Genomic DNA, 18,990 nt, shown 5'->3' with positions numbered 1-18,990 from the left:
AGGCTTCAGAACTTTCTCTGTCCAGTCTCTGATATGCTTCTTCAGCCATATCAGGTGAACATTCCTTCAACACCATCAAAGAAGTATTTTCTTTCCTCTCCTTCCACTTTCTTAAGAGATTTACATAAATCTTTTTGTTCCTTCTACCTGGAATCTGAATTTCATAATCTACAGGACCCACTTGTCTCAAAATCTGAAAGGGACCCTGCCAACGAGCCATTAGTTTATTCTGCTGACTGGGAAGTAAAAGTAGGACTTTTTCACCAGATTTAAATGTTTGTTCCCTTGAACGTTTATTATACCAGGTACTTTAACTGAGAAAGGAGAATTTTTCAGAGGAAGAAACTACTCTAGATGTCGCAGCTGTTGACAGTTTGATTAAGGCTGTAAGAAAAGCGCTGACATTAACAGAAGAGGCTCCGAAAGGTTCCTCAGCAGATAGATTCTTTCCATCTCTCAAGAAGAAAGCACCGACATTTCCGGTACATGAGTCGATTAAAGATTTAATTCACTACGGAGAAGAGTCGTTATATATAGTGATCATCAGCTAAATTTTGCTGTGCCATTTCTGACATTTTGCACAATTTCCCAAGTCACCATGGCAGCAATTCACCAACATGGGTTATCCCCTCCCCTTTTGGTCATTGGACAGGAACAGAAAACCTCCTCTACAAAGCCTCTTCCCTCCCCCTCTTTTTTTCCTGTCCTTCGGTCATATGGATTGTTGGAGTGCTTACCCGGGATGTATTCCGTAAGAGGGGGGTTTTTCTCTCTCTTTTCCCCCCTCTTCGATGCCTCCCTTGTGCTCTCTGCGGAGGTCGCCATGGGAGAGGAGCTTCCAGAGGACGATGTGGGTCCAAGAGTCCGTACCCTTTGAAGCAGGGTGGGTGCTGGAAGCTAACAGTATAATATGCAGGGAAATGGGCCTAGCATACTTTCCGGAGCGTGTGCAGTCCAAAATGGTGCCTATGCGTTCCAAGGACCGGAAATGACGCACACATCCGGAAGCGCGTTTGGACGCAGAACGCACGGCGTGTTTATGTGGGCGTGTTTACGCGAGCGTAATTGCGTCACTTTCAGGCGCCTTAAGGGAACGCCGGCGTGTTTTCGTCTGCGACGGTCGCCATCGCTGGAAACGTGTTTCAAGATGGAAATGGTTAGCTCTGGGAAAGGAGCGCAATCTAAAGGCTCTGGGTAAGCGAAACAAAGATTGAAAAAAAAAAAAAAAAGAGAGAGATATATGTAGTATATGGCTGATGATTTATATCTTGCCTTTTAGTCTCCCTGCCTCCAGTGACACTCAGAAAGATGCTTCTGGATCCAAGAAGTCAACAGAGGGACAATCTCCTGCGGGACAACAACAAGCCGCAGTGATGCCTCAGCTCGATGCTTTAGTATCGCTAATCAAGCAGGCTGTGGTACAGGGAGTGCAGGAAGCCTCAGCATCGACGTCTGTACCTGTAGCTAGCAGGAGGTCTAGGAGAGTCAGGGAATCGCTCTATGACTCGTTATCTGAAGTTTCAGAACAGGAATTGTATGATCCAGAGGAAAGTTTAACTGAGGAAGGAGAATTTTTCAGAGGAAGAAACTACTCTAGATGTCGCAGCTGTTGACAGTTTGATTAAGGCTGTAAGAAAAGCGCTGACATTAACAGAAGAGGCTCCGGAAGGTTCCTCAGCAGATAGATTCTTTCCATCTCTCAAGAAGAAAGCACCAACATTTCCGGTACATGAGTCGATTAAAGATTTAATTCACTCGGAGTGGAAGAATACGGAGAAGAAAGTGGTTATACAGGGGAGATTCTCGAAGAGATATCCGATTGAAAATGCTTTCTCGAAGCTGTGGGATAATCCACCCAAGGTTGATGTAGCAGTGGTTAGGTTGGCAAAGAAGACTACGTTGCCAGTCGATGATGCGGCTGCATTCAAGGATCCTATGGAGAAAAGATTAGAGTTTAATCTTAAAAAATCTTATGTTTCAGCTGGAGCAGCTTGTAGGCCAGCAGTGGCAATAACTTCTACCTCAAGGGCAATGAAGGTGTGGCTGGATAACCTGGATGAGGCCATTTCATCTAATGTGAGAAGGGCGAATTTGAAAGAAATGCTTTCGGAGTTGAGGCTCGCTGTGGAATTTATGGCAGATGCCTCTTTGGATTTGGTAAAACTTTCGGCGAGGTCCATGGCACTGTCGGTGGCTTCAAGGCGTGCCTTATGGCTGAAGCCATGGTTGGCAGATTCAGCATCTAAATTAAATCTGTGTCAGTTGGCCTTCGAAGGAGAGATGCTGTTTGGTGAAAAATTAGATTCAATTATTAAAAAGGCATCTGGAGGGAAGAGCGTATTTCTTTCCCAGGAAAGAAGGTTTAAGCAGCAGAGGTCTAGACAATCGTCCCCAACTGGGAATACTTTTCGTGACCGAAGATATTCCAGACGAGGTAGAAGCTATGGCAAACAGCAGAATTGGAGAAACTCTCGCGGAGACGGACGGCAGTCCAATAAGAAGACTTCGACCTTTCTCGCAGGTTCCAGTAAGTCACAATGAGATTTGGCGGACCCAGGCTGTGGCGGTGGGGGCGAGGTAAGCCCTTTTTCAACAGATCTGGGTCTCAAAAATCCAAGATGTCTGGGTCTTGAAGATAATCCAGGAGGGGTATCGACTGGAGTTTTCCAAGATGCCGAGACACAATATTTTTTGTTGTTCAACGGCCCCGAAAGTTTTAGGGGCGGAAGCTATTTTTCAAGATTATGTTCAACAGCTCAAGATGTCTGGCGCGGTGGAGATGGTGCCGGTCTCCCAGCAGCACTTGGGATTCTATTCGAAGCTGTTCTTGGTGAGGAAAGCATCGGGAGCCTTCAGGCCAGTTGTGGATCTGAGGCCCCTCAATCGGTTCATTTCATGTCGAAATTTCAAGATGGAGTCATTAGCCTCAATCATTATGACGATTCGTCCAGGGTCTTGGTTGATAAAGTTAGACCTAAAAGACGCCTATTTCCATATACCAATTTACAAGCCGCACAGGAAGTTCCTTCGATTTATGACGGGAGGCCAACATGTTCAGTTCACCTGTCTTCCCTTCGGGCTGTCAACGTCGCCAAGAACGTTTTTGAAGGTGCTAATAACCAATATAGCAGCCTTAAGAGAGGTCGGAATTTCGGCATACCATTATCTAGACGACATTCTGTTGGTGGCCGAGTCAGAGGAAGAGGCCGCAAGAAACAGAGACAATGCGATACAGTCATTGCAAGCTTTCGGATGGGTCATAAATTGGCAGAAAAGTTGTCTTGTGCCAACTCAGGACTTGGTATTCTTGGGGGCTCAAATAGAGATCGGCAGAGACCGAGTAAGTCTTCCTCAGGAAAAGGTAGAACAGATTCAAGAAAGGATGTCTTTATTTGCGGCACAAACAAAGGTCACAGTGAAGGACTGTATGTCACTTCTAGGAGTGATGACATCAACCATTCAGATGGTGAAGTGGGCGAGATGGCATCTCAGGCCTTTGCAACAGTTTCTGATCAAGTCAGGTTCGCTGAACCCTCTAAATCTAAAGAGATCTTTACTTGCCAGAGGAAGTTCGAGCAAGTTTAAGATGGTGGATGGAAAGACAGAATCTTACCAGGGGCATGCCTCTGTCCGAACCCCAGTGGGTTACAATTACAACAGACGCATCGGAGTCAGGTTGGGGAGCAGTCATGCCTGGCAGATCAGTGCAGGGAAGCTGGGATCTGCGTGCCGTCTCTTCCAATATTCTGGAGTTGAGAGCCATAGGTCAAGCTCTAAGAGCCTTTCCGGAAGAAATATCTCACAAGTGGGTGAAGATACGTTCCAACAATGCCACAGCAGTGGCTTACAATCACAAGCAAGGGGGAACCAGAAGTCCCAGCTTAATAAAAGAGTTGACTCCAATTATGTTCTGGGCAGAACAAAATCTAGCAGGACTAGTAGCCTTTCATGTGCCTGGGGTTCAGAATTTGCAGGCAGATTATCTAAGCCGCAATGTCCTAGCTCCTGGGGAGTGGAGTCTCAACTCTGCGGTTTTTCACCAAATAACTCAGAGATTTGGAATACCAGAGGTCGATTTGATGGCGACAAATGTGAACTGGAAATGTCAAAAATTCTTTTCCAGAAGAACCTGCCCGTCAGCCGCAGCGGTGGATGCCCTGTTGCAGGATTGGAGCAAGATGTTCTCCTATGTCTTTCCTCCATTTCCTATGATCCGGAGAGTTCTGAAAAAGATAGATCAGGAGGGTGCCATAGTGATAGCGGTAATCCCTCATTGACCCAGAAGGCCTTGGTTCCCATTGTTGCGACAGTTGGCGATAGAGAAACCATGGAGACTGCCAGTCAGACGGGACCTGTTGTCACAGGGTCCTGTGTTCTGCGAAGAGGTGGCACACCTGTCCTTGACGGTGTGGAAATTGAGAGGCAGAGGTTGTATGAGAAGGGGGTCAGAGGAGACCTAGTGACCCTTCTTTTAAAGTCCAGAAAGACTACCTCATCACAATATTATCGAGTTTGGGATCGATTCGTGCAGTTTGCTCAGTCCAAAGGGTTTGAGCCTAAAGATCCGGAGTCCTGCCACATCGTGGATTTCCTTTTCTCTGGATACGAGAAAGGCTTGAGTAATAGTACGTTAAGAAGCCAGATTTCAGCCTTGTCAGCTTTGAATGGTAAAACCTGGGCTGAAGACTCTTTGGTTGTAAGATTTTTTGCGGCATTGAAGAGGATTCGTCCATATGTTAAGCCGCGTGTCCCTCCTTGGGAGTTGCCAGTGGTGCTGAAGGTTTTGATGGGTTCACCATTCGAGCCAATAGAGAAAGCTTCAGATTGGCATGCAACCTTAAAAGTACTGTTCCTGGTGGCAGTCACCTCAGCATGTAGGGTAAAGGAGATCCATGCCCTTCCGGCAAAGGAGCCGGACACAGTAATCTTTCAAGACAAAGTTGTGATGAGACCTTCGTTTGGATTTCCTCCGAAAGTAATCTCTCAATTCCACATGGATCTGGAGGTGGTCTTACCCTCATTTTGTCCCAAGCCAAAGACAGAACGTGAAGAACAATGGCATACACTAGATTTAGTGCGAGCAATCTCTCACTATTTGGAGCGAACAAAGAGTTGGCGCAAGTCAGACAGACTCTTTTTGATTCCAAGAGGCCCAAGGAAGGGTCAGGCTCCGTCTAAATCTACGATTAGTCGATGGATAATTAATTGCATCGTGACAACTTACCAGTTGACTAGCAGGGAGGTTCCCAGAGACCTGAAAGCTCACTCAACCAGGGCTGTTGCTACATCCTGGGTGGCAGAAGCCAGGCCCCGCCAGAGGTGATCTGTAAAGCGGCTAGCTGGACATCGGCCTCAAACTTTGCATTATAAGTTGGACGTGTTACAGTCCCAAGAAGCTAGATTTGGGAGGAAAATCCTTCATTCTGTTGTTCATTAATCAATTAAAAAAGTGGAATTATGCAGCAGACAATATGTGTCCCTCCCTTCTTTTTTGCTTGGTAGATCCCATGTTGGGGAATTGCTGCCATGGTGACTTGGGAAAGGTAGAAATTTTTTCTACTCACCGTAATTTCTATTTCCAAGTCACTTTCATGGCAGCATTCACCAACTGCCCACCCTTCAGACGCTGCTTACGAAGACAGTGGTGAGGGGGAGGGAGGAGGCTTTGTAGAGGAGGTTTTCTGTTCCTGTCCAATGACCAAAAGGGGAGGGGATAACCCATGTTGGTGAATGCTGCCATGAAAGTGACTTGGAAATAGAAATTACGGTGAGTAGAAAAAATTTCTACCTTTCTGTCTCATACAATCAATGTACCGTATATACTCGCGTATAAGCCGAGTTTTTCAGCACCCAAAACAAGCTGAAAAACGCTGCCTCGGCTTATACGCGGGTCAGTTACTGATGCGCTTCCGACCGGCAGCTTCTGACCTGCAGAACCCCGGAAGTATGCTTAAAGCGATTCTGACGCGTTCCTATAAAAATCATAGGAACGTGTCAGTATGAAGAAAATGCTGCACATAAAATATTTCTGCAATATTATGCTGCACATACCGGTAAAATATTTCCTGCAAAGGCCCCCCCCCGCAAATCCGCCCCCAGCCCTGCGCACCTTTTTCAGCCGAATCGGTTCCTGCACTGACTGATCTTCCGGGTTGCTTCACTGACGCAGGGCTGGGGGCGGAGCGATCCTTCCATAGGCTGAGCACATACCGGTAAAATATTTCCTGCAAAGGCCCCCCCGCAAATCCGCCCCGCTCCGCTCCGCCCCCAGCCCTGCGTCAGTGAAGCAACCCGGAAGATCAGTCAGTGCAGGAACTGATTCGGCTGAGAAAGGTGCGCAGGGCTGGGGGCGGATTTGCGGGGGGGCCTTTGCAGGAAATATTTTACCGGTATGTGCTCAGCCTATGGAAGGATCGCTCCGCCCCCAGCCCTGCGTCAGTGAAGCAACCCGGAAGATCAGTCAGTGCAGGAACCGATTCGGCTGAGAAAGGTGCGCAGGGCTGGGGGCGGATTTGCGGGGGGGCCTTTGCAGGAAATATTTTACCGGTATGTGCTCAGCCTATGGAAGGATCGCTCCGCCCCCAGCCCTGCGTCAGTGAAGCAACCCGGAAGATCAGTCAGTGCAGGAACCGATTCGGCTGAGAAAGGTGCGCAGGGCTGGGGGCGGATTTGCGGGGGGGGCCTTTGCAGGAAATATTTTACCGGTATGTGCAGCATAATATTGCAGAAATATTTTATGTGCAGCATTTTCTTCATACTGACACGTTCCTATGTTTTTTATAGGAACGTGTCAGAATCGCTTTAAGCATACTTAAGGGAGCCGGCAGTGGAGTCCCTTACCTGTACCTCACCAACATGGAGATCTCTGTACAGGACCTGCAGGTGAGGAGGGGGAGGGGAGTCACGTGACTCTGAGAGCTGTCACTGAAGTGTTGTTTCAGTGAGCACAGCACACAGAAGTGAGACACAGAGAGTCTTTAGCTTTATTTCTCACCCTAGGCTTATACGCGAGTCAATAAGTTTTCCCAGTGTTTTGGATCATCCCCCACAAACTTTTTAAGCATACGCTTTAAGGTTTGGTTCATCCTCTCTACTAAACCATCAGTTTGGGGATGATAAGGAGCAGTTCTCAGTGCTTTTACTCCAAGTAGTACATACAGCTCTTTTTTAAAAGACTTGAGGTAAAATTTGTTCCCTGATCAGTTAAGATTTCTCGGGGAATACCAAGAGAGCTGAATATTTTAATTAGGACATCTGCCACAGATTTTGCTGTAATGTTTCTTAGTGGTATGGCCTCGGGATATCTTGTTGCATAATCACAAACAACAAGTATATACTGATTACCCTTACTACTTTTTTCTAAAGGGCCAACTATATCCATTGCTACCCTTTCAAATACTTTCCCCACAACTGGTATTGGGATCAAGGGAGCTTTGTCACTTGGCTTAACAGGTGCAGTTTTCTGGCATACAGGACAAGAACTGCAGTATTCAGCTACTTGCTGATGAATACCTGGCCAAAAGAATCTGTATAAGATCCTATTCAGGGTTTTCTCTCTACGCATACGACCAGACCATGGTGTTTCATGGGCCAAACTAATTATTTCCTCCCTAAACATTTTGGGAACCACTACTTGTTCTTGTATTACCCCCAATTTTTTGTTTTGTCTTACCCTTATAAGGATACAATTTTGCAAAACATAGCAAGGCTGTTCATCAGATATTTCGGAATTACTTACAACCTTTTTAAATAATGGCAACAAACTGCTGTCTTTTCTCTGAGCCTTTTCAATATCAATGTCCCAATTGACTGTAGCAAGAAAGTCTCTTTTGGGCTCATTGTGTTCTGCTTTCCACTGAGCCTTTAAAAGTCTCTTTTCCCTTTTGGTCTTACCAGGCTTACCTTGTCCTTCAAACAAATCTGAAGAAAAGGGGAAAAGTTTATTCCAGGTTTCCTCACTGGCAACAGCTTGCTTTGCTTGTGCCCTCGTAGTTACTGCTACCATAGGAGACTCTGTCCTCTGTTGTGGCAACAAACTTAGAAAATTAGGAAAGTCTCTCCCAATAATCAAATGGTAAGGCAACTTGGGGACCAGTCCAATAATCAGTCTGTGGACAGTTGATCCAACTTTAACTTTTATTTTGGCCAAAGCATGTTCTTGTCACCATGGACACAGGTTATCGTGGTGTTTCCTAAAATATTAAGATTTCTTAATAGACCAGCTTTAAGCAGTGTCTGGGGACTTCCACTTTCTGGCCATTTACATGTGCTTCAACCAAGAAACCACCATTGTCTCCAACAACATTAGTAGGGTTACTTTTGCTTTGTACTTTATGACAAAATCTGGCAATATGTCCAAGTTTTCCACAGCTGTGGCATTTTACATTTCCACGGTCTTGAGGATTTACTCTGGGCTGTGGTTCTTTTTGCAGAAAGGGTTTGTATCGTACAGTATTTCTTTGCTCTGCTTCCCTTCTAACAAGCAAAAAGTCCTCCGCTAGAGCAATTGCCTTTGAGCTTGTTTCAGGACGATGCTCCTGTACCCATAACTTTGCTTTTTCAGGCAGAATTTCAACCAATTGCTCCAGTGCAATAATTTCAAGGATTTGCTCACCAGTTTTTTTTTCTGGTTGAATCCATTTTAACAGTTCATAAAGCTGGGCATATGCCTCACGAGGACCTTCAGAGTTGTTGTACTTGTATGTCCGAAATCTTTGTCTGAAAGTTTCAGCATTTAGCTCATATCGACGAAATATGGCATCTTTCACACAGTCATAATTCTGAGCATCTCTGGCATTTAAACTGCTGTATGCTTTCTGTGCTTGCCAGTTAAATATGGAGCAAGACGTATCACCCACTGTTCTTTGGGCCAAACGCACATTTCAGCAACTCTTTCAAACATGGTGATATAGGATTCAATATCATCTGCAGTCAATTTAGTCAGGCGGAGATCTTTGACTTGTAGGATTAGGACTCTGTGCTTTCCAGGATTGCAGTATTTCAGCAAGCTGCTTGTGCTGCATCTGTTGTAGCCTGAGCATTTCCTCACGGTGCTCCCGTGCCTCTTGTTGAAATCTCCTTTGCTCCTCTTCTCGCCTTTTAGCCTCATCTTGCCTCCATCTTTGCTCCTCCACCTTGTGCTTCTGATCTGATTCTATTTGTTTCAGAACCATCCATTTCAGAAGTTCATCTAAACCTGAAGGTGGTAAAGATGCAATAGTCACTGGCATTGTAGGCTGCTCTTCCTTTTCTGTAGAAGCCTTTAAGATATGTGCCTTTGGTTTCACTGTAAGCTCAGCAGTAGCATTTCCCATGGCACCAGAAAGGAGTTCTGCTTCACTTGGAATTTCCTCTTTTCCTTCAGGAGAATCATGTGAAGGGCCTCTGGAAGAAGCATCATCATCCCGCTTGGCATTCTCGCTTTCCTTGCAGGTTTCTTCCACTCGCCTATTAGTTTTACTCCTTGCTGTGACCTTGTGCTCACTTTTGCACCCTGCTGTGACTTCTGGGTAATTTTTGGGGATTCTCTCCAGGCTTGTCTTTTCTGTACCCTGGCATTGCCTTATGCGGCACTTTAAAGGGGACCCGTCACCCAAAAAAATTATTCAAAATCCTATATTATCACATTAGTCAAGCAAAATGAACTTTAATTCCACTGTTTAAATGATTTGAATCTTGTTTCCTTCAGTCTGGGAATTCAAAATGATAGCAAGCAGGCAGCAGCCATTTTGTTATTAAGACAAGCCTTGCATCATCTCAGAATTTTGTTTGTGCACCAGAATAGGGGACCCGATGTCCATCCCCATGCCCTGGCTACACAATTAAATGGTAAAGAGAACGGGGGAATGTGTGGAGAGCAGTGACATCAAGGAAGTGCTGAATGGAAAGTGTAAGTAATTGTCTGCCCCGCCTCTATGCCCATGGCATAGAGGAGGGGCAGACAATATTTGATTGACATCTGAGATTTTTAAATGAGCTTACAGCAGCTATGAATGCTTTAATAAAAAATAGAAATTGGATTTCATCTTTAATTTGAAAAGGACTTTTATTATATAGATTTTTGTGTCTGGGTGACAGGTCCACTTTAATACTATCCCACTTCTGACACCATATGTCACTGGGCGCATGTAAGTACAGTAGCCAGGCAGATCTTCAGTGGAAAGTTTGTGCTTTATTTTTCATGCAAATGAAGAAAACAATGTGCAAAGCTGCAGTATGCACTTTTCACCAGCAGGAGGTCAGCAGTAACCCTGCAAGCACACATATTCCTAAACTCCAGAACAACCTCTCCCAAAGGCTTAACACCCCCAATGATTTCAGTCTGCAGCTTTTATAGCCAGACTCTATGCTGACACCATGTGATCAGCATCTACCCTATAAATATTCATTAGGAGAGGCTGCCCACCCCTTTAGGAAGTGGCTTCTCTGAGAGCTGTAGGTAAGTGCTTTGTACAATAAATTTCACTATTATATATAAAAGTAAAGCTTTCCATGCACACTTGTGTATTAACATACAGCAAAAACAGCTTTCAATATACAATTGTTTTAGCACCATTTACATATACTCTGAACACAGCTGAGTCACATGCTTCAAACAAAGTAGGCCTCAGTTTGTTAACCAAAGCTAAATAACACCAAACGTATTTACATAAATTATACACATAGCTATTTACACAGATTACTGGCCAGCAAAACAAATTAGCATTAACAAACAATAAAAAAAAAACTAAATTCACCCCTTCACAATAAGCAAAGAAACAGATAAGCAGGTCTCTTGGGGAATCTGTGACTTGCAGCTTTAAGGGAAATTCACCTTCATTAGCAAAACTGTAATAACACATAAAAAAACACAGAAATGTGTTCAAACTTTCATAACTTGCCAAATTGTAAAATGAACATGGTAATTAGGGGCTATGGTTAAAAAAAAAAAATTAGCTGAGTGAAGCAAATCTTTTTGTCCCTCTTTCTGTTTTCACAATGTTAGGAGGTATGCATACCCTTTCTTGGAACCAGAGGTGCACACAGAAGTAGCATGTGGAGTGCGACAGAGTGATTACAGGTTTGGGTGGGTCCTACAATAACTGCAGGCTGCAGTTTGGGTGCAGGTTAAGGCTTTGAGGGTTAGGTATGGGTACTGTTTGATTTTTTTCCTGACATGCACATCATTACTGATCATAACTCTTACAGTAGGAGAAGCAGTAGGAGTAGGAGACCATAGCTTATCTGACCTTGTGACCTTTCTCAAGGGACTAAATGTTGAGATTTCAATAAATGTGATTATTTTCAAGAGCTGTTTAATGCTATACTTATCTGGTGTTAATGACTTGTGTATTATTATTTTTGCAGACAACGACAGCATATTTTACAGCTGGAGCAAAAGCTTAGAGGGAATGAGGTGCAGGCACACAGCACTTTACTTAGCCAGACCAACCCATATAATGACATGTATATAATAAAGATGCAGGTAACAAAGCCAGTCTAAAACTACTTTCCTTTTGATTTATATATTTAAAATAAAGCTCACCTTAATATTCAAAATAAAGCTCACCGTTTTGAATGTTCTTAGGAACTGCAGAGGGAGGTTACTTTCCTGCGAGCACAGTTTGCAGAAAAGGTGGAATCTTCTAGTAAAGAGAAAGCAGAGTTGGAAAAGAAGTTGAATGCTGGTGAAGCAGAAAGCAGAGGCTTAAAAGAAGCAATGAAGGAGGCTACCCAGAAACATTCTGAGGAGCTAAGGAAACAGGAGGAGCGGGTAAAAAATATAAGGAATCTAGATCCATAAGTCTTTGGCATTTTGGCTAAAGTGTCCCAATTCTCCTTTTTGAATAGAAGTTTACCTGTATTTCTAATTAATAGTTTTTCAAATTTCTAGAGGCTTCGTCCCAGCATTTAGGGCATGCAGTGAGTAATGATTTAACACTAATGGAAAGAGACAAATTAAAAAATAAACATTCATCAACAAAAAGTAAATCTTTTTCTGTAGGTGAAGGGAAGGGACAGACATATAAACTCTCTGAAAAAGAAGTGCCAGAAAGAGACCGATCAAAACAAAGAAAAACAACAGAGGATTGAGACTTTGGAAAGATATTTGGCTGATCTCCCCACTGTCCAAGACCACCAAAAACAGACCCAAGAGGTATGTTGCTATATGCAATTCCTGGAAATTCTGCTATTCCAAACTTGTAATCCGCGGAGGTAGCTTGCTTTTATTTGTTACATTTGCTTTCAGTATTAAAACATACATTATTTGCAGAGCTGGAAGCATTGCACAATTATGGTATAATTGAAGGTTGTGTGTATCCATTGCAGGGAGGTTTCAGATTTGACCAAGCTGGTTTAGGTTACATTTGCCTCTGCATAGTCAATTTTATTTGAAATCACTCCTAAATATAAGATACTATTGAGTAGGCAGGACTAAATGTAATTAAAAAACAGCGTTGTTGCTGTTTTGTTAGGTCACATGGCATAATAAATATTTCTCTACCCCAGATTGGGGGACATAGGCACCATGGGGCTATAGATCCTGCAACTAGAGAAAGGACACTAAAAAATTAAAAGTGTCTCCTCCTGGTGCCTTTAGAAGGAGGAAGGATTCCAGGTGGCTGGGGAGGGGGTCTGTTGTTCCCACACGATCCAAGGACGGTGGGATCCATCGGAACAACTCGTTCCAAATAACATACATATCTTCCTCACCCTAATGCATTGGATGGATCTCCTGAGAGGCCCTGCTGTCCGGATCCAATCCAACAACGTGACTGCAGTGGCTTACATAAACCATTGGGGCGGTACATGCAGCAAGGTGAAACAGATTCTCTCCTGGGCAGAGGTCAACATCCTCTACCAGCGTCCGATTGAGAGACGTCCTAATTTCAAGACCTTCCTTCAGGGGGTAACTCGTCTGGAACTCCCTTACCGCCACCCAATCCCTCCTTGGGACCTTAACCTTGTCAATAATATACACAAAATCACATTCAAGTGAATAATTATTATGCTCCTTTATAGCTTTTATGCGCTCACCCAATTACTAGGCAGGTTCGGGTGCTCATGCCCCGAACCTATCGTTTAAAACAAACGTTAAGTACATCATAATGTTATTCCAGGTCACTCACTGCTCCAAATTGATAGTCTGCGTGCAGCGTCCTGAACCTGCAGCAAGGGGAAGCCAATCAGTCCACAGAATAATGATGCACACTCCACGGACTCTCAGACAGTGGTGAATGTTAAAGCCGCTTTATTTCACATTTCCTGATGCGTTTTGTGTGATCCCACACGTAATCATAGACATGAGTATAAAAAACAAGTAACTCCGTTTAGAAGAGAATTTGGAGCCCCCCGTCACCACTGACGTGTTTCCTACTAAATCAATTAACCCTTTCGTTGCTAAAAGCATTATCAAGAACAAAGCTATTTTTTTCGTTGCCAACCATGTCTTCTCAAGAAACTATACACATTAGAACACATATAACCATTTGTATCTGTAAAACATTTATGTCAATTTTGTCAACATACGCTAACAAGCTTACACTTAATATTCATTAAAAACATATTACTTCATAATCTGCATTCCTCGGAAAAACCTCCATTATTTTACATTCAACTCATTTTATACAAAATGAATTATCTAAATATAACAACTGACATCCCACTTTATATTTAAGTCAGTTGGTTCCCAGCTAGCTAAATTAAAAATCCATTTGACTTCTAATTGTAACCGCTTACTTCATTTATATCTCCTCTGCTCTGGGGTTTTACTCCAGAGCAGAGGAGATCCAGATATGTCTGGAGACTGTGGTACTATCGCTCTTGGCGGATATCCGAATGTGTTAACATATATGATTTTCAAGTGCGCGAGTTGTACATCCTAAATATTGTATGCCACAATATGGCAGCACTGTTTGTTCTGCTGTATGGCCCCAAAAAAGGCCAGAGGGCATCCAAGGTTAACTTGGCCAAATGACTCCGCTCCACCATTATCATGATGTGATCAAGGGTGGGCCACCGCCATTTCGGGTCCGAGCTCCCTCCGCTCCTCTTGGGCAGTAAGGCATCAAGCATCGGCCCACACAGGCTTCTGCTGAGGCCTTATTTGGGTGAAAGGTACTTCAGACTGCTGTGGTTTAAGCTCTCGTTCTAGAGTACCCACCCTCATGGGAAGTTTTAGGACGTCCCCATGGTGTCTGTGCCCCCCAATCTAGGGAAGAGAGCGATTTTTATACTTCACATTAAATCTTTTTCTCTAGCCTTCATTTGGGGACACAGACCATCTCTTCCTGGAATTCTGTTTTGCCAAAGGCCTTATTTTGTTTGTGTGTGGAGTTCTTCTGATGTTCACGGTTCTTGAAGTCACTGGGCTGTTCTCTCCATCTACGGTCTGCAAACTGGAGATTGAGGCAAGCAGGCAGGGGATGTTGTCCTGGGCAGGAGGAGTTATTTTTAACCTTTTAGTGTCCTTTCTCCAGCTGCAGGATCTACATCCCCATGATGCCTGTATCTCCAAATGTAGGAGAACAGAAAAATATTAAGCAAGACCACAAAAGATAATGGTGCATGTATATTATTAGTCTGTTTAGAAGTGTCTAAATGTTAATATACTCTTCAGTGAAACATATAAGCAAAGTGAAATAATATACTAACATATAAACAAATTAATAGAGCTTTCTAATACTCCTTAAGGAAACTGTTATATTACAGAATATACTCACAATCACAAGAATGTTCTTTTCCAGACGTTGATCTCTTCTAAATGTCTTCCCCCAGCTTAATGGTCTTCAGGAGAAAAGTAGCCTCTTGCAGGAGCAAGTGAGTGAACTGGAAAAGAGGCTTAGAGAGATCAGAACTGTAAACAGAGAAAAGGAGACCCAGCTGGCAGCAGAAAAGCACAGAGGACAGGAGTTGATGAGTACTATAGACAGGTAATTTTTGGAGAGAAGACGTAAGATGTCCTGGCAGTTGGTGTGTGCATTAGGATTGTTTTAGTTAGCATATTACAAATTACCAGAACATTATTTTTAACAGTTTAAAGGAGGAAATAGAGTGTTTCAAACAAACAGAAGCAGGAGAGAAAGAAAAACGTTTGACTCAGGAGTCAGAAGAACTCAGACAAGAAGTGCTGTCTCTACGTAAGGAGCAGGAATGTCTAAGGAAGGTAAAACTCTCTCTAAATGAGTGTTTCTTTCAAATACAAAAGGCCGTGTTGAATTCTTCTTGTTTTTCACAGGTGATAGAAAGCCAAAAGAAAAAGATAGAACAAATGTGCAGTAAAGTGAAGGTGAGTGTCGGTGGGATATAGTACAGGGTTACATAATGTCAAATCAAACAAAAATCCACATGTGCATTCTTCAGACATGTACGCCTGATCACAATTCAAATGTGTGCTTGTCTATTCTGTGTCCCTCTTCTCTTACTTGCTCTTTCTTATTTCAGACATATTCTTCTCCTTTCATCATTTTTCACTTTTTTTTTGTTATCTCTATGTTCAACTCCCCCCCCCCTCTTTCTTTTCGTTCCCCCTATCTCAGTCTCTCTTCCCCCTCATTCCATTAGTGCAACTTTTTGAATTCCACCAGCATGTTTTAAAAGCATGGTAATTCCTATTTTTGACTTCATTTATATAGTTCCTGGAAGACCAGGTGGCACAAGAAGAAGGTACTGGCGATGCCCTTAAGGAAGAAGCACAGAGGAAAGAAACTGCTCTACAGCAATTAGGGGTAGCTGTGAAAGAGGTTGGTGATTTGAAAAACATCTTTCTCAACGTGATGACAAATTCTAACTGGTATAGAGAAACCTGGGCTGCATTAAAGGAAAACTATACCCCCAAAATGAACAATTAAGCTACAGATAGTTTACATCATATTAAGTGACATATTAAAGAATCTTACCAAACTGGTCTATATATTTAAGTAGATATTGTCCTTTTGCATCTCTTGCCTTGAGCCACCATTTCGTAAAGGTCTCTGTGCTGCCTCAGAGATCACGTAACCAGAAATACTGCAGTTCTAACTTTAACAGGAAGAATTGTTGAAGCAAAAGACAGAACTCTGTCTGTTAGTTGGCTCATGTGACCTAACAAGTATGGTTTGTTGTTATGTTTGTGTGTGTGTGTACAGTGAATTGTAAGATCCCAGGGGGCGGCCCTTATTTTTTTAAATGGCAATTTTCTATTTATGATTACCCAATGGCACATACTACTAGAAAGGTATATTATTATGAAAATGGTTTATTTACATGAAGAATGGTTTTAAATATGAGCTGTTTTATGCAATATCTTTTTATAGAGACCTACATTGTTTGGGGGGTATAGTTTTCCTTTAAGCAAAATAATATTTTCGAAATTTTACAGAAATAAAATGTATTTTGAGCAATATCCATAAGATTTTGACACTGTTAGAAAATTAAGTTGGAGGTTAGAGTTTCTATAAATGTTTTGTTACAGTACTAATTGCTATTCATCCAAACTCCAGTGAAACAGAGTTTCACAAGTCTGCTTTTGCATTCCTGAGCAAGAGAAGGCACAGTTTACTAATAGCTCTGTTGAAAGTGCTCCTTAAGGTTCCTATGGATGCCGCAAATTTGGGGACAGTAAGTCCAAAATGTTCTAAATGCCCTTCTTTTTGCAATGTGTATGGCTACCTAAGTGTAAAAATCATTGTCTTTGACTGTGCCAAAACCATTAAAGGAATTGTTCAGTGTAAATAGGCTGTGCAAAATAAAAAATATTTCTAATATAGTTAGCCAAATATGTTAAGCCAAGTTAGCTCTCCTTATTAGCCAATCCAATTCCCAGTTCCTCAGCTGGCTCTTCAGTATGAAGTCCCTAAAAGAGATCAGCGCCCCAAGGCTAAGGAGGAAAAAATAAAATCTTGCACAATAACGTTGATCAACCCTGCATCAAGCACCAAGCTTGCTTTTAGTGCATCAGAGACCACATATACATCAGTTTACATTTCCATGTCTGGAAGTCAAGTGTCACTGTGAATCATTCTTGGTTAACTTCCTCAACACCTAGTAAAATTGGCAACTTAAAGGAGAAGGAAAGTCTAAATTTAAGTAAACTTTATCAGATGGTCTATATAAGTACACCAGTAAAGCCTCAAAGTAATGCTGCTCTGAGTCCTGTCAAAAGAAACACTGCATTTCTTTCCTTCTATTGTGTACTCATGGGCTTCTGTGTCCAACTTCCTGTTTTCAGCATAAACCTCCTGGGCTAGGGCTTGAGCATGCTTGGTTTACTCCTCCCTTTCCCTCCTCCCCTCCCTTCTGTAATCTGAGCCCAGAGCTATGAGTGAGCAGGGAGAGACTCAGGCAGGAAGTGATGTCACACCAAGCTAATATGACAGCTGCTATACTAAACAAACAGCATCTAGAGCTGTTTAATCAGGTATGGTAAAGCATTCTGTAGAATAAATATAGTGTTATAGCTTGCACTATTGTGACTAATCTGGCAATAAACTGCTTCAGTAGCTTTCCTTCTCCTTTAAGGTGGCCATACATGATAATTTCGGCTCATTTGGCGAGGTCGCCAAACAAGTGGATCTTTCCCAGATATGCCCACCCATTGCAGGGCGATATCGAGTTGATCCAAACGTTCGGCCCTACGGCCACACAATCCGGTTATACGGAGGAAATGGGCACAGATGGATCGTAGGGCTGCAACAACTATCCGATGCAGTCCTCGATTTCGGATAAAATCAAACCTGCCCTGTCCAATCGATATCTGCTTCAAAGCAGCATATTGATATTCCTCCCAAAAGGACCTTCAAATTCTCTCTGAAAGCATTTTGGGAGGCAAGGACATCACCCATAGTGTAAATAGTTTGTCATATAAGAAGATAAAAAAGTAATACAAACCTAAAAACGTATTGTCCGCGCATATATATTAGGATTAAGTGTCCTCTGGTTCTCAGAGAAAATCCCAGGTTGCAAGTTCTACTCACAATGACTTTGCAGGGTTGTTGAATTTGTGAGCATTTGTCTTGTTCCTTTGTACTCCACCTTGAGTGGGCAGCAAGGTAGAATGCCATGGAGGAAGGGTGACCTAATTTTAATCAAATAAAGATGATTGGGTGTATTTAAAGGAAATTTTATTCTGCCTAATAAAAGAAAACATTAATTCTAAGTCCCTTTGCAATAAACATTTATTACAAAATGTCTATGGTGTTTATTTGTATATGTATTACTTTAAAAGCAGTGTTTGTCCCTCTCTATTCTCTGTCCTGGTGGCTCTGACTTGAGACAATGTAAGACAAGCCAGCTAATTAACTGACCTGTCTTTAATTGGAAATCAAGTGTTTTGCAATCAGCAGTTGCGCAAATGCTGCTTTCAGTAACAATTGTTTTTACAAATAATATAAAAAGCACTGGAAATTTTTAATAAATGTATATTGGAAAGTTGCTTAAGGGCTCTTACTGACGAGTGGTTGAAGCTGCGCTCCCTTGCGTTCCGTTATTCTGCGTTCAGCCGCAGGGGAGCGCAGGAATAGACGCATTAAGCTTTTTTCCATGGAGCTGTACTCACGCAGGCGCATGTAGGTGCCGAACGCAGGAAAAATGCAGCATGTTGGTTCTCAACCTCCGTTCGGCGCCTACACGCGCCTGTGTGAGTACAGCCCCATTGAAAAAAGCTTAATGTGTCTATTCCTGCGCTCCCCTGCGGCCGAACGCAGAAAAACGGAACACAGGGGAGCGCAGCTTCAACAGCTCGTCAGTAAGAGCCCTAAAATTGTTTTCTTTTATTACCCAAATTTTTATTTTGGGGTTGACTTGTGAATGTGTTTGTATTTATTTAAAAAAAAAAAAAAAAAAATCTATGGAGATGCAGATTATGGAAATATCCCTTATCTGGAAACCCCCAGGTCCCAAATCCAAGACGTGATGAGAGTGCAATTCTGCATCCAAATTATAAATAGCTTGCCATTTCCAGGAAATAACCTTTGAATTAAACTACCATACAAAATACCATGCAGTTCCAGTATTCCTTTCATAATCCAAGTA

The 18,990-nt window shown here is 42.7% G+C and overlaps 1 protein-coding gene across 4 annotated transcripts in view; it reads left to right on the top strand.

Moving 5' to 3' along the window:
* cep85.L (centrosomal protein 85kDa L homeolog) overlaps positions 1-18,990 on the top strand; it is a 32,746-nt gene that overhangs the window by 11,713 nt on the left and 2,043 nt on the right. For all 4 annotated transcript variants that reach the window (XM_018246442.2, XM_041581940.1, XM_018246445.2 and 1 more), the window contains 7 exons: positions 11,347-11,464; positions 11,567-11,752; positions 11,984-12,136; positions 14,758-14,912; positions 15,016-15,145; positions 15,218-15,268; positions 15,615-15,722. In XM_018246442.2, the coding sequence (XP_018101931.1) occupies positions 11,347-11,464; positions 11,567-11,752; positions 11,984-12,136; positions 14,758-14,912; positions 15,016-15,145; positions 15,218-15,268; positions 15,615-15,722 (901 nt within the window). The remainder of the gene's footprint in view (positions 1-11,346; positions 11,465-11,566; positions 11,753-11,983; positions 12,137-14,757; positions 14,913-15,015; positions 15,146-15,217; positions 15,269-15,614; positions 15,723-18,990) is intronic.

The sequence above is a fragment of the Xenopus laevis genome, chromosome 2L (assembly GCF_017654675.1).
Source record: "Xenopus laevis strain J_2021 chromosome 2L, Xenopus_laevis_v10.1, whole genome shotgun sequence".
Lineage (NCBI taxonomy): Eukaryota > Metazoa > Chordata > Amphibia > Anura > Pipidae > Xenopus > Xenopus laevis.
Note: the sequence above shows the minus strand (reverse complement) of the source record. Positions and strands in the feature narration are given on the sequence as shown.